Below are 12,613 nucleotides of genomic sequence, written 5' to 3' on the forward strand. Positions count from 1 at the left end.
GTGAATGAGTGAATGAATGAATGTGTGCACTCCAAAGTATGGGCCCATTGGCTCCACAGCTTTTCAGAGCCAAAAACTGAGCTGCTTTATTTCCTGTGCTCTCCCCTGCTCTCACTCCCAACCCTTGCCCTGCCCTGGCGTGTATCTCTCCGTGCTCTTCCCACCTCCCCCCTCCCTTTCTAGTTTCCCACCTGACTCCCGTTAGCCCCTACTTTCCTCCTGTGCCCCCTCAGCCATGCCCACGCCACCTCCCACTGCACCATTTGCAAACTGGGGGCCTTTCCCCATCCCAAGACACTTGTGTGAGAAGAAGCTCTGGACACAAGAGTTACACAAAACAGATTTATTTAATGAACCTCAGTGACTAACAAAGTCAGAAAGTAGCAGAGACGTTATGAAGAGGAAGGGGCTGGAAGGGGATGGGGTAGCCTCCACCCTCTGTCCGGGGCCACCAATGAGTTCCAGGAAAGAGGTCTCTGGGGTCACCGAGGAGAGTCTCGGAAGCTTCCCTTCTAGAAGCTTCCTCCAGCCTTGACAGCATGCTTTGAGGACAGTGCTGGGCTGAGAAGGGAAGATTCTATCCTGTGAGGGGGAGACTGAGCTGAGAGGAGTCTCTTCCTTTCTCCTCCTTCCTCTGCTCCCAGGGCTGGCGCCATCCCAGGGATGGTCAAGCTCTCCATTTACACCAAGCTGGGCTCTTCCTGCCTCCGTGGTGCAAATCTCGTCCTTCACATCCCATCCGGAGTCCTCTGAGAACAAAACCTGGAATATACACACCCCTGCCCCTAGCTCACAAAGGCCCCACCATCAGTTTTGTCCTTGAGGCCTCTCTGGTGCCATGAAGTCATGCCCTCAGCCCTGCCGAGGGGCTCCTGTCCAGATGGTCAGATGAGAAAAAAACCCACCCAGTTCTTTTCACCCCAGGCAAGAAAGCAGCCTCCTTAGAGAGAGGGCCACAGACCTGGGAAAAGGCTAAACTCAAAGCAGGGTGGGGAGGTGTGGAAAGGGGGCCACGGGAAGCTCTTTACCACCTCCTGCTTCCCTCATGGAACTAGGAAGAATGGGACCCACCACATCGGGTTTCCCCAGGTCTTGGGCGCCACTGTCCTGGGGACAGATCTCCCCAGAGGGGCCCCAGCAGTAACATAGACTTCTCTCTTAAAGCACGGACCAGCCGTCAGAGCCCCCAAATCCAGTGGGGGGGTGGACTCATTTTTACTCTATATTGCTTCAATATGTCCCTCTTCCCCCAAGGATATTGTGTGAAGAGTGGAGGTGTGGTAGAGAGTAGGGGGTAGTTCACCCAAGTGACAAATGACTTCATCTATGTACACACACACACACACACACACACACACAACTCTTGGCACCAAGAAGCACCAGTGCTCAAGAAAAAAGCCTCCTGTCTGGGGATGACAGGGTGTAGGGGGGAGACGGGGATAAGACCTGCAGCTCACAGCTCTGGAGGAGGCTGGAAGGGTGAGGAATCAGAGAGGGAAGCCAAGCAGCATATAGACTAAATACAGACTCCCTTCTTCCTCCATGTTCCCCTCCCAACCCCTCCCCCACTCATATAATGAAACAAGGAGCCGTCCCTTCATCAAATATGGTAGCCTTCCAATTGCCATGAAGAGACTGAGCGAGAGGGCCTGAGGAAATCTGTAAAAAGCATATCTTGTTGGCATTGGGGAGGGGGACGCAGGAAGGGAGGCACCCGTCGGGGATAACCTAGTGCCCGAAATCACAGTGAACTGATCCAGTTTGGGGGAAAGTTCTGGAGCTCCCAGCTGCAGAGCCTGGAGTTAACTCTTGGCTGGCACCAGCCCTCCAGCCCCAGTCCCTGCTGCTCTCTCCCCCTCCTGCACTCTCAGGGAGCCAGACAGAGCTGCAGCAGGGGCCCTGTGTGCAAGCTTCAGGATTCTTAACCCTTAGGAGCCCTGCAGACCCGGGAGGTAAAAAGGGGAAGAAGGAGGGATTGAGGGAGGGGGTGTGCTGTGAGAGAGGTGGCCGGAGAGGATTCAGAACGGAAAGTGCAGAGAGAGGGGAAGCAGGGACAGGGACATGGGGAGAGAAAATTAGGGGAAAAGGAGGGAGAAGAAAAAGCTGGAGAGCCGTGAAAAGGGGTGGGGGCAACCCACGTCAGCTGAGCCAGCGTGACTTCCCCCATTTTATACAAATGGGGAAACCGAGGCTCAGAGAGGTCAAGAGACTGGTGCAAGGTCCATCTCACCGACACCGAGCGGCTGAGCAGGGGTCTGCAGGGCTCAGTCTCCTTCCACTAAACTACACACATCTGAACAAGACTGGAGGAGGAAGGACCACAGGAGCGGGCAGGGAGGCGGGCGGCAGGGAAGAGGGCCAAGTGCAAGGGAGAAGGTGCTATCATGCCACCTGACTTTCAGAGAGCGGGGGGCAGAGGCCGGGGCAGGCGGAGGGCACCGGGCTCCCCTCCGACCCCAGCCCTAGTCCACCACCAGGGTCTCTTGGCTGTAGGGGATGGACTTCTCGAGCATCTGCTCTCCGCCCTTCCCCGAGTTGGGGCCGGGCCCCTGGCTGTGCCCGGAGGAGTAGCTGGCGGACTTCTCCCCGCTGCCGCTGTGGGCCGCGGCCCCGCACCGGCCCTGGCCCCAGCAGAGCACCGAGGCGCAGGCCTGGCGGAAGCGGGGGTCGAAGAAGGCGTAGAGAAAGGGGTTGAGGCAGCTGTTGACGTAGCTGACGCAGGTGCAGTAGGGGAAGACGTTCATGAGGAAGAGGTCGAAGTCGCAGGGCCAGCGCAGCAGGCCGCCCAGCGTGTAGAGCGTCTTCACCAGGTGGTAGGGCACCCAGCAGAGGGCGAAGGTCACCACCAGCACCACGATGATGCCGAGCAGCCGGCGCCGCTTCCGCAGGCCCTCGACGCGCTCCTTGCGGAAGTGGCCGGCGATGGTCTGGGCGATGAAGAAGTAGCAGGTCAGCATGACGGTGAAGGGCACCACGAAGCCCACGGCGGTGGACGAGACCCCCAGGCCCACCTCCCAGGCCCACTCGGAGCCGGCGGCGGCCACCACGGAGTAGTCCATGTAGCACTGCACCCTGGTGGTGTTCTCCAGGTCCCCGGTGGCGCGGAACACCATGACCGGCGCGGCCAGGAGGGCGGCCAGCACCCACAGGACGGCCGTGGCCGCGGCGCCGCTGACCCGCAGCCTCAGCCGAGCGTTGGCCACCGGCCTCACGATGGCCAGGTAGCGGTCGAAGCTGAGCCCGGTGAGGCAGAAGACGCTGGCGTACATGTTGACGAAGACGAGATAGCTGCTGAGCTTGCAAGCAAAGGTGCCGAAGGGCCAGTCGTAGTCCCGGTACGTGTAGGTGGCCCACAGCGGCAGGGTCACCACGAAAGTCAGGTCGGCCACTGCCAGGCTGGCGATGAAGACGTCGGCCGAGCGCCTCTTCTCGCGGCTGCTGCGGAACACGGTCCAGAGCACCAGGCCGTTGCCCGTGGTGCCCAGGAGGAAGACCAGCATGTAGATGGCGGGGATGAGGGCCCCCGAGGACTTCCAGTCCGTGTACTCGCACTCAGACTGGTTGTCTGCCCCGTAGTAGGTGTCAAAGTCGCCGGCCTCCTCCATGCTGGGCGGCGGAGAGAAGACGGGGCAGGGGCTCCCGCGGGTACCAGCTCCGTGGCTGCGGCCCCGACCCCGGCGGCCGCCCTGGGCTTCTGGCCCGAGCCTCAGGGGGCAGGCGAGAAGGGGCTGAGGGTGTCCAGAGCCCTTCCCGGCAAGCAGGAGAAGCTGCCTCCGGATTCTGGAGGGTGCCTGCCCCTGCAGACGTCCCTCCGCCCTCTCCTCGCCTTGCCCCAGCCTCAGCTAAGAGGCTTCCTTGCGCCCTCCTGAGTCTCTGTCTCCTCCTCGTCTGGTCACTCCCTCCTCCCACCCACCTCCAGACCCACCCCTCACTTGGGAGTCTTAAGATCTTTAAGTTACAGCCCACTTTTTTTTTTGTTTGTTTTTTTCCTCTTGTCCCCGGGCAAGTGGACCAAATTGAGCCCTGCCGAGCAGAGCTGGGCAGAATGTTATCTGAGGTTTGCATCCTGCTCTCCTCCCAGCCCCGCCTCCACCCTCTGGCTACCACCCACCTTCTTCTCCCCAGCCTCTAGTCCCTGGTTTCCTCTGGCCTTTGGAGCACCCCCTCCCCAACCCTCCCCACCTTCCTACTCTCACCCCCTCCCCTCCCCTCTAAATGGGACAAATTATGCAGATTGAAATCCAGCCGGAGCTGGAGCCAGGAAGGGGGGGCGGGGGGGGGGGGGCGGGCAAGGAGGGTGTGAGATTTCGCAGGATGCTCTGAGCATCTGGCAAGCCCTCCTGGCAGGCAGGTCTGGCCCCCACCCTCCCCTCCTGCCCTCCCAGCCCCCACCCAGACCAGACTTCACTCCACGGTCATCCTCCTTCACACCTCCACTTTGACCCTCCCTCTGGGAACTTTTGTTGTTTTACAGACACGGTTAAGGGGATTTCTCTAGAATTCATAATCTGTTAGCAGACTGCCGTTTGCAGATGGCATTGGAAGTTTTAGAGGGTGGAGGACAAAGTCCCGGAAGGAAGAAACCTCAGACAAAAGTCACGAAATCAAGTTGTTAAATCTGTGGGAAAACTGAGGCTTCACAAGGTAAATGTCTTACTCAAAGTCACAAGATGAATTTTGTTACAGTTCCATTGTTCGCTTTTCTTCTTCGTCTCCAAGCACCCGCAGCTCTTGCCATGTAGTAAGTGATCATTAAATGATTGTTGAGAGAAGCAATGTACAATGGACGAACTCGTGGGCAAGGGAAAAGAAGAACCCAGGTACACTTCAGTGTTCAGGTTCTTCCTGCCCTTTGGGGACCAGGTCTCTATTAGACCATGCAGCCAGAGAGGGAGGCAGAGAAAGGGGCGGTCACTGAGGGGATGTTGTGGGCACAGTCCCACACAAATGCACTTTGCCCTGTCTGCTTGCCCTTCCAGGACCTCTGGGCAGGAAAGAGAGAAGGAGAGAAGGATGCACAAGATACGATTTAAAACTGTGCCCCCCAAGACTGGAGGAGTCCATCTCAGGTTGGGCAGGGATCAAACAAGACAAAATCAGGAGATAAGTCTTGGCCTCATCCAAAACAAAGGGCTTACCAAACAAGAATCCCTTGTCTCAAGGGAGGGTTGGTCAGAAAACCTTGCCGGGGCCTTAAAGTAGGGGCCCCCAACTCAAATACCCACAAGGACCCGGTGAAGAGTGTACATGGGCAAAAAAGCTATTGTGGGACAATAGGGAGTGGTAGTCTGTGGCAAACCAGAGCAAGCACACCCCATCAAGAGGAGCCCTCCTAAGCTTCAGTCCCTGGTTGCCGTGCAGAAACATGGGACCCAACATTGCCAAGCACGCTGATTTTCTACATAATTTTGAAATTCTGGATTTTATGAGAAATGTCCAGATTTGCAAATCTGGGAAATTCATCCCGTTAAAAAAACAACAACAACAACAAAAACAAAGGGTGGGGCACCTGGGTGGCTCAGTCGGTTAAGTGACTGACTCTTGATTTCAGCTCAGGTCATGATTTCACGGTTTGTGGGTTCGAGCCCCACGTAGGGCTCTGCCTGTCAGCACAGAGTCCGCTTGGGATTCTCTTTCTCCCTCTCTCTGCTGCTCTCCCATGTGCATGTGCTCTTTCTCTCTTTCTCTCTCTCAAAAGTAAGTAAACACTTAAAAATAAAAAAGCGAAGGTCACAACAAGTAAAGCTTGTCCTCTGCCACTCCCACTCTGTGCTCTTTGAACAGGAGCTTGCCAAAAATGTAAGGCAGAGGGTAACAGGGAGGATGGGCCAGGAACAAGAAACATCAAATGCAAAGAGAGAGAAATGACAGCAAACACGGCCAAAGTCTCGGGGTGCAATGGGGAGACCCAGGGGAGATGGCGAGAGAGCAGGACAAGACAGACCCCGAGTCTTGGATGGAGAACTGGGTGTGTTTCTCCATATTCAGCACCTCCTCCCTGCCAGGAACTCTTTTAAACATGCTATGTGTTTTATGTGTGTTTATTATCTCTTTCAATCAACACAATGGTGTTAGGAAGTAGGCACTGTCATTAATCTCAACTTACAGACCGGGAAACTGAGGCACAGGGAAGTGAGGTAACTTGGCCAAGGTCACTCAGCTAGGAATTGTCAGAGCCGGGATTTGAACCAAGGCTTGAGTACGTGAACTAAAACCTCTTAAGTTCTCCTCCCCCTAAAAGAAAGAAAGAAGAGAAAAAGAAAACCCCAACCCTTTTCGAATTAGGGGTTTGTCATCTGCTGAGCATTATAGAAATGTGGAATAATGCCAGGATACCTGTCATTTACTTTAAAATAAGCTCTCAGTGGGGCACCTGGGTGGCTCCGTCCATTAAGCATCCAACTCTTTTTTTTTTTAATTTAAAAAAAAAAATTTTAACATTTATTTATTTTGAGACAGAGAGAGACAGAGCATGAACGGGGGAGGGGCAGAGAGAGAGGGAGACACAGAATCTGAAGCAGGCTCCAGGCTCTGAGCCATCAGCCCAGAGCCTGACGCGGAGCTCGAACTCACGGACCGCGAGATTGTGACCTGAGCTGAAGTCAGACACTCAACCTACTGAGCCACCCAGGCGCCCCAAGCATCCAACTCTTGATCTTGGTTCAGGTCAAAATCTCAATGTTCATGAGATCAAGTCCTGAGTTGGGCTCTGTGCTGACAGTATGGAGCCTGTTTGGAATTCCCTCTCTCTCTCTCTCTCTCTCCTCTCTCTCTTTACCTCCCCCCCCTCACGCGTGCTCTCTCTCTCTCTCTCTCAAAATAAATAAACTTAAAAATATAAAAATAAAAGAAGCTCTCTGAGCAAAATTTTTAAAAGATGGACTAAAATATTTTAGAGATACTCTCCACTCCCCCACTCCCATGGTTGAACAGGTTACAAGAACCCTGGCCAGACAATAGTCTGTACTGTACCTTAGGGATGGAACCATAGCTTGATCCAGAAACTGCTCTGTGGCCGGTCATTCCCAATAAAGATTCCTGGTTGCCTGAGGCCAGCAGGAAAGCTAACAGGACCCAGCATCTGGAATCTTGGCAGTCTGCAAAATGGCGGTCAGGACACCCAATACGACCCAGAGCGGGAGTTAGGTTGACCTCAGGGTACACAGGAGTTGGAACTGCTTAGGGCCTGCTTGCCCTGGCATGTTTGTCTAATAGAAGTCTGTGCAGGTGGACAAATGGCTTTCATTCATCCGACAGTAAGCTTGGGTGAAAACATGTCAGATTACCCCAACCTTGACCTATCAAAAGGGACCTGAGGTGCACAGGAACCAGTTTGGCTCAGGTCAGGTCACGACTGACAGCACTTGTTATGAATACAAACAGCTGCTCAGAACACGCCAAGATAAAGGCCAAGTTCAAGACCCCCAGGTAATCCAAATCTTCTCTGGTTCTCCCAGAAAGACATAGGCACCTGGGCCCTTTGCAGCTAAGAACATAGAAGAAGGAGAGCCAGCGAGCTCAGAGTGTCCCCAAAATCATGTTTCTCCCCACAGCTATTCCCATTTGGATCGTGAGCCAGACAGAGACCCCGTGGGAGGGGACGTGGGTTCTTCTCTTTAGGGCTCTGGTCTCCAGGCCCTGTACCTCTGAGGGGGTAAGAAGCGGTTAATGTCACCTGAGGAACCAGGCTAGTCAAAACGGGAGAGAATTGGGAGGCAAGACTAGGAGGGGGCCACTGATAGGGGGGCCAGAGTGGGTGAAGCGCAGAAAAGATCTGACCTCCAGCCAAAAGCTGGAGCTCCAGCTGGAACCAGGGGGTCTGAGTGCCCACAGCAATGACGGCCTGAAAGGAGGAGAATGAAGCTAGCGTCAGACTCCTCACCCAGCCTGACACCTAAGGTCCCTGTCCATGCAACATCGAGATGAAAGTTTAGTAAACAGAACCAGTAGCTGAAGCCTGACCTTCTGTGTCCCCAGGGCTCAGAAGCAATTCCTCACCAGACAGAGAGCACCTGGCCAGACCCCTGTTTTCATTTTGGTACCCACCCCCCTGCCCCCACTCCCCACCTCAAGTGGGTGCCTGGTAAATGCCTGCTGAATTAAAGCTCTGGGAGTGTATGCAGGAAAAGGATGGGAAAGACTGGGTCTTCTTCATTCCAGGGGCTGTTCTACTGCATTAACAAGGACATCTTTTTGCTAAATTGCTCCAGAATAATCTGCCTTGAGTCATCTGGCAAACCAGCAGCGAGGGCAGGGCCGTTGGCCAGTGTCCCCAGGGGCTGGCCTGCCCTGGAGAGGCCGACTGGTTTCCTGGGGGACTCGGCTCTCTCCTGGGTGATTTCTTCAGGGTATTGTGAGGGACTTGGCATGAAGGGCTCCAGGCAGAACAGCGCCCCAGGCCAGCTGCAGATCCCTTTGAGGAGAGCCCAGACTGCTGGGGGCCCTCTGGAGTCAGTGATTCAAAGCCCCGAGTTTGTTCCTGGCCTAGAAAGCAAGAGAGACTGGCTTGGCCCCAAGCCCGTGACTGTGTGTGGCTGTGTGCACAAACGGGAAGGGTTTGTGTGTGCCGTGGGACCGCTTGTGAGCATACGGGACTTGCGTGCTCTTGGAGCACGAGTGTATATTGGGTGCGTGCATGCGTTCATGCGCCAGTGTGTACCTGGGTCGGGGGCTGGGTAAGCCTCCCCCTTGTGGGACAGGAAAGAGTGGTTAATTGGATCGCTCGAAGGGCTTGCGGTGGGTGGGTGAGGGAGAAAGCCCAAATTCCCCGGTCTGCAGGGACCTGCCCAGACCTTGCCCCAGGCTCTGGGTGGAGGACATCAAAGTGGAAGCTGGTCTTTCTCTGCCCCTTGCTGACTTCTCACCTCCTCCCCCAGCCCTGCTCCAGCCTCCTCACTTCACAGGTCTGCTTTGAACTTACCCAGGGCGACCAGGCCCTTCTCTCCCCTTCCCAAGAGAAAGCACAGCTGTGTCCTGAACAGCTGGTGGTGTTATCTGAGGGGAAGGGGGGGAGGACAGGGGAAGAGGATGAAACTGGGCTGTCCGGCCCACTCTGGGATTCCTCTCCCATTTCTTCTGGCACACAACACCCCCTTCCCCATCCCAGCCCTGCACACACACACACACACACACACAGCCCTGCCTTAGCAGCTTATCTGACCAGAACCAAATGGCCAGCTGCTCCTGACAATGAAAGCAGACCCCCCACCCCCGCCCCTCGGCAGCCCCTCTTCTCCCCCTGGCCATTTGGTGCCACTTCAAACTCCCAGGCGTACTTCAAACACCTAGGAGTCCCTGGGCTCTGGGGACAGCGAAGGCAGGAAAATCAACGGGCCCGAGAGCCAGGAAATATAAGCTCCAGTCCCATCTTGGCTATTACTTCATTCCCTCAGCAAAGGTTTATTGAGCACCTACTATCGGCCACACTCTACTCCAGGCACCGGGCTCACACTGAATTGTGTGAACAGTTCAAAAGCGTGTCCCTGGCCTCCTGCACAGCATCCTCCAGGTGGAGGAGAGACAAAACAGCTGAACCATAAACAGATCAATGAACTCAGATAGTGATAAGAGCAGCAGAGAAAGCTCGGCCGGGTAATGACACAGGATAATAGGAAGGGGGCAGTTTTAGAGGGTGGACCACCGGAAGAGGGCCTTCTTGGAGTGGCTGCCATTCTAGCTAAAATCTGAATGTCTAGGTTCCTGTGGGAGCCTGGACGAGGTTCTTCCCTCTCTGAGCCTGTTTCCCCATCTGTACGTGAGGACGGTGAAGCAGCTGGTGATTCTGGAACAGTGGCAGTGGCTCACAGAGGAGGCTGGAAAAGTGGATTTCTTGCTAAAGAAGTCAAAAGAGGGAGGCAACCTGACTCCGTGTAGCAGGTCGACGATGGACAAAATCAGGCCAGAATCCGTTCTCCTGGCCACGGGCCCCACCTTATGGGGTGTTTGTTAGGCTGTCGGTAACCAGGGTCTGAAAGCCTTTCCTGATTTCCTCACCCGCCCCCTCACCCCTCCCCTGACACTACCCACCCCCATTATTTAGCACGCTTCCCTAAACAAAGTGGGTCTCTAGTAAGTGTGTGGGGACCGTTTCTCTGCAGCCACGAGGACTAGAATTTCTACAACCTTGGGAGCAGTTAGGGCTTTCTTTAGGACCTCCTAGACGGGGAGCTAGATGGTTTCTACGACTTGACATAGGAAAGACTCCTAAAATTCACCCAGCCCATTGACTGCCCCCCACCCAAGCTAGAAGACAGTAAGACGGTGGGCGGCAAGGAGGGTCCACAGAGGCAGCATCAGCATTTCATGAAACCTTTTGGAAATGGCGCGCGCGCACGCGCGCACACACACACAGACACACACACACCCTTAATAAGACAACCCTCTCTAAAGGTCAAGTCGCCGCCCCTCAGGCTTAGATTTGCACAGCTCGATATGGTGGCTCTGGTTACTCCCTGGTGCTCAAGATGGCTTTGATGAATAAGAACTGAGAATATGAATTAATTATTATTTAACAAACAGAGTGGGTTAGGTAAACAGAATCCTTCCAAAACGACAACGCACTGGTAGGGGAGAATGGAGAGCAAGCCAGGTCGCCTGTGCTGGTGAAAAGTCTGCAGCCAGTAATCCATTCCACACGCTTGACTCCACTGATCAGGAAAGGGAGGCCCAAGGGGAGAAAGGGAATTCATCCAGGTGTCCCCACCAGGTCCAGCCCACTGTCCCCTGTGCCACTCTGCCTACCCTTCCCATCCCTAAAGATCAAGTCCGGAGGAAGCCTTTCTCCTTGGAGCTCACTCGCCTTTGTTAGCCTAACAGGAGGGCTGGGGCAGGAGGCAGCTAGGACAGGAAACAGAGCAGAGGCCGGAAGGAGGTCAGGAAGAGGTGGACAGGACCCTGACCCTGCTCACGCCCAGCCCTACCAGTCTTCAGGAGAGCAACAGGGTGTTTCCAAAAATATTTACAGTGAGTCTAAATTAATGAGGTACTGTATCAGCTCTAACAATAGGAGGATGTGGGGCCGGGCCCTCCAGGGGAGAAGACCAACGCCAGCAGCAGCCCATAGGCCAGACGAGGGCCCAGGAGGTTGGGGAAGGCCGGCCCGCTGTGCACACCGCCAAAGGAGGAAATTAAGCCCTCCACCCCCGGGGGCCCGAGCAGGCACTGCAGACCACGGCCCCCCCATCCTGGCTGCCCCGGAAACAGGAAGATTTCCTAGACCCTCACAACTACCAAGAGCATCATCAACCCGCCTCCCTGCTCCAATCCAGCGTGGACATCTCCTGTAGTGCCCCCCAGGCTCAGGGCCATCCGGGGGCCTCTTGAATGCTTCTGCTGACCAGATGCTCACTCCTGCCCCTAGAAGCCCATTTCGGCCCCAACAGTGGGCAGAGCTGCTCATCGGACAGGGTTATCTTCAGGAGAGCACAGGGTGCTGCTCACAAGTCACGTTGCCGTAGGCGAAGGAGCCATCATTTCAAGCCTCGGTTTGCCCCTCTGTAAAATGGGAGCCATTATAGCATCTGCCTTATGGGGGCTGGTGTGAGGAATTCCTCAAGTGGGAAGGTACCCAACATGGGGGGGAAGCCACGGAGGCAGAAAGATGTGGCAAAGGTGCAGAGATGCAAAATGAAGAGCTTAAGATGTCTTGGGGCTAAAGTCACATATGGCTGGAGAAAGCCAACCACCATTTTGTGGCCATTAAGGTGGCCCAGAAAAGCTAGACTCGTGCTGCCCGGTACGTCACCTGCTCAGCACAAGTGGCTATCGGGCACTTGAAACGCGGTGAGAGAGAGCGGAGAAAAGCCACAGGCACGCAGTGCGCACCGGGTTGCAAAGACAAGATGTAAGGCATCTCATTAGTAATTTTTTATATTGATTACACGTCCAAATGATATTATTTTGAATATATTGGGGTAAATAAAATATATTATTAAAATGAATTTTACCTGGTTTTTTTTTTTTTATGTTACTAATGCGGCTATTGGAAAAAACTTAATTGCCTATGCAGTTCCCATCATATTCCTATTGGACCACACTGAGCTAAAGGATCGCCTGGAAGCTGTACGATGTTCACTCTGGGGGTGCCTGGGTGGCTCTGTCCGTGGAGCATCCGACTTCGACTCAGGTCATGATCTCGCAGATCGTGAGTTCGAGCCTCGCGTCCGGTTCTGTGCTTATAGCTCAGAGCCTGAAGCCTGCTTTGGATTCTGTGTCTCCCTCTCTCTCTGCCCCCCCTCCCCCGCTCATACTCTGTCTTTCTCTCTCTCTCTCTCTCAAAAATAAGTAAACATTTAAAAAAAATTAAGATGTTCACTCTGGAGGGGCGCCTGGGTGGCTCAGTCAGTTAAGCATCCGACTTCAGATCAGGTCATGATTTCACGGTTCATGTGTTCAAGCCCCATAACAGGCTCTGTGCTGACAGCACAGAGCCCACTTCAGATCCTCTGTCTCCCTCTCTCTCTACCCCTCCCCGGCGCACACATGCACGCTCTCTCTCTCTCTCCCAAAAATAAATAAAAACATTAAAAAAATTAGATGTTCACTCTGGAGGCACCTCTGAGGGTAGGTTAGAAAGGGGAAGGAAGCTCATCAGGAAATGGATGCAAATTGTCCA

General features: G+C 54.6%; 1 protein-coding gene across 1 annotated transcript; it reads right to left on the minus strand.

Moving 5' to 3' along the window:
* Positions 1 to 2,462: 2,462 nt before the first annotated feature.
* On the minus strand, positions 2,463 to 3,605 carry APLNR (apelin receptor). The gene has a single exon (XM_047070204.1). It carries the CDS (start codon positions 3,603 to 3,605, stop codon positions 2,463 to 2,465), a length of 1,143 nt encoding a protein of 380 aa, XP_046926160.1.
* Positions 3,606 to 12,613: the final 9,008 nt, after the last annotated feature.

Source organism: Lynx rufus, unplaced genomic scaffold, assembly GCF_022079265.1.
Source record: "Lynx rufus isolate CCGP_SWC_20201006 ecotype Redwood Valley unplaced genomic scaffold, mLynRuf1.p SCAF_9, whole genome shotgun sequence".
NCBI lineage: Eukaryota > Metazoa > Chordata > Mammalia > Carnivora > Felidae > Lynx > Lynx rufus.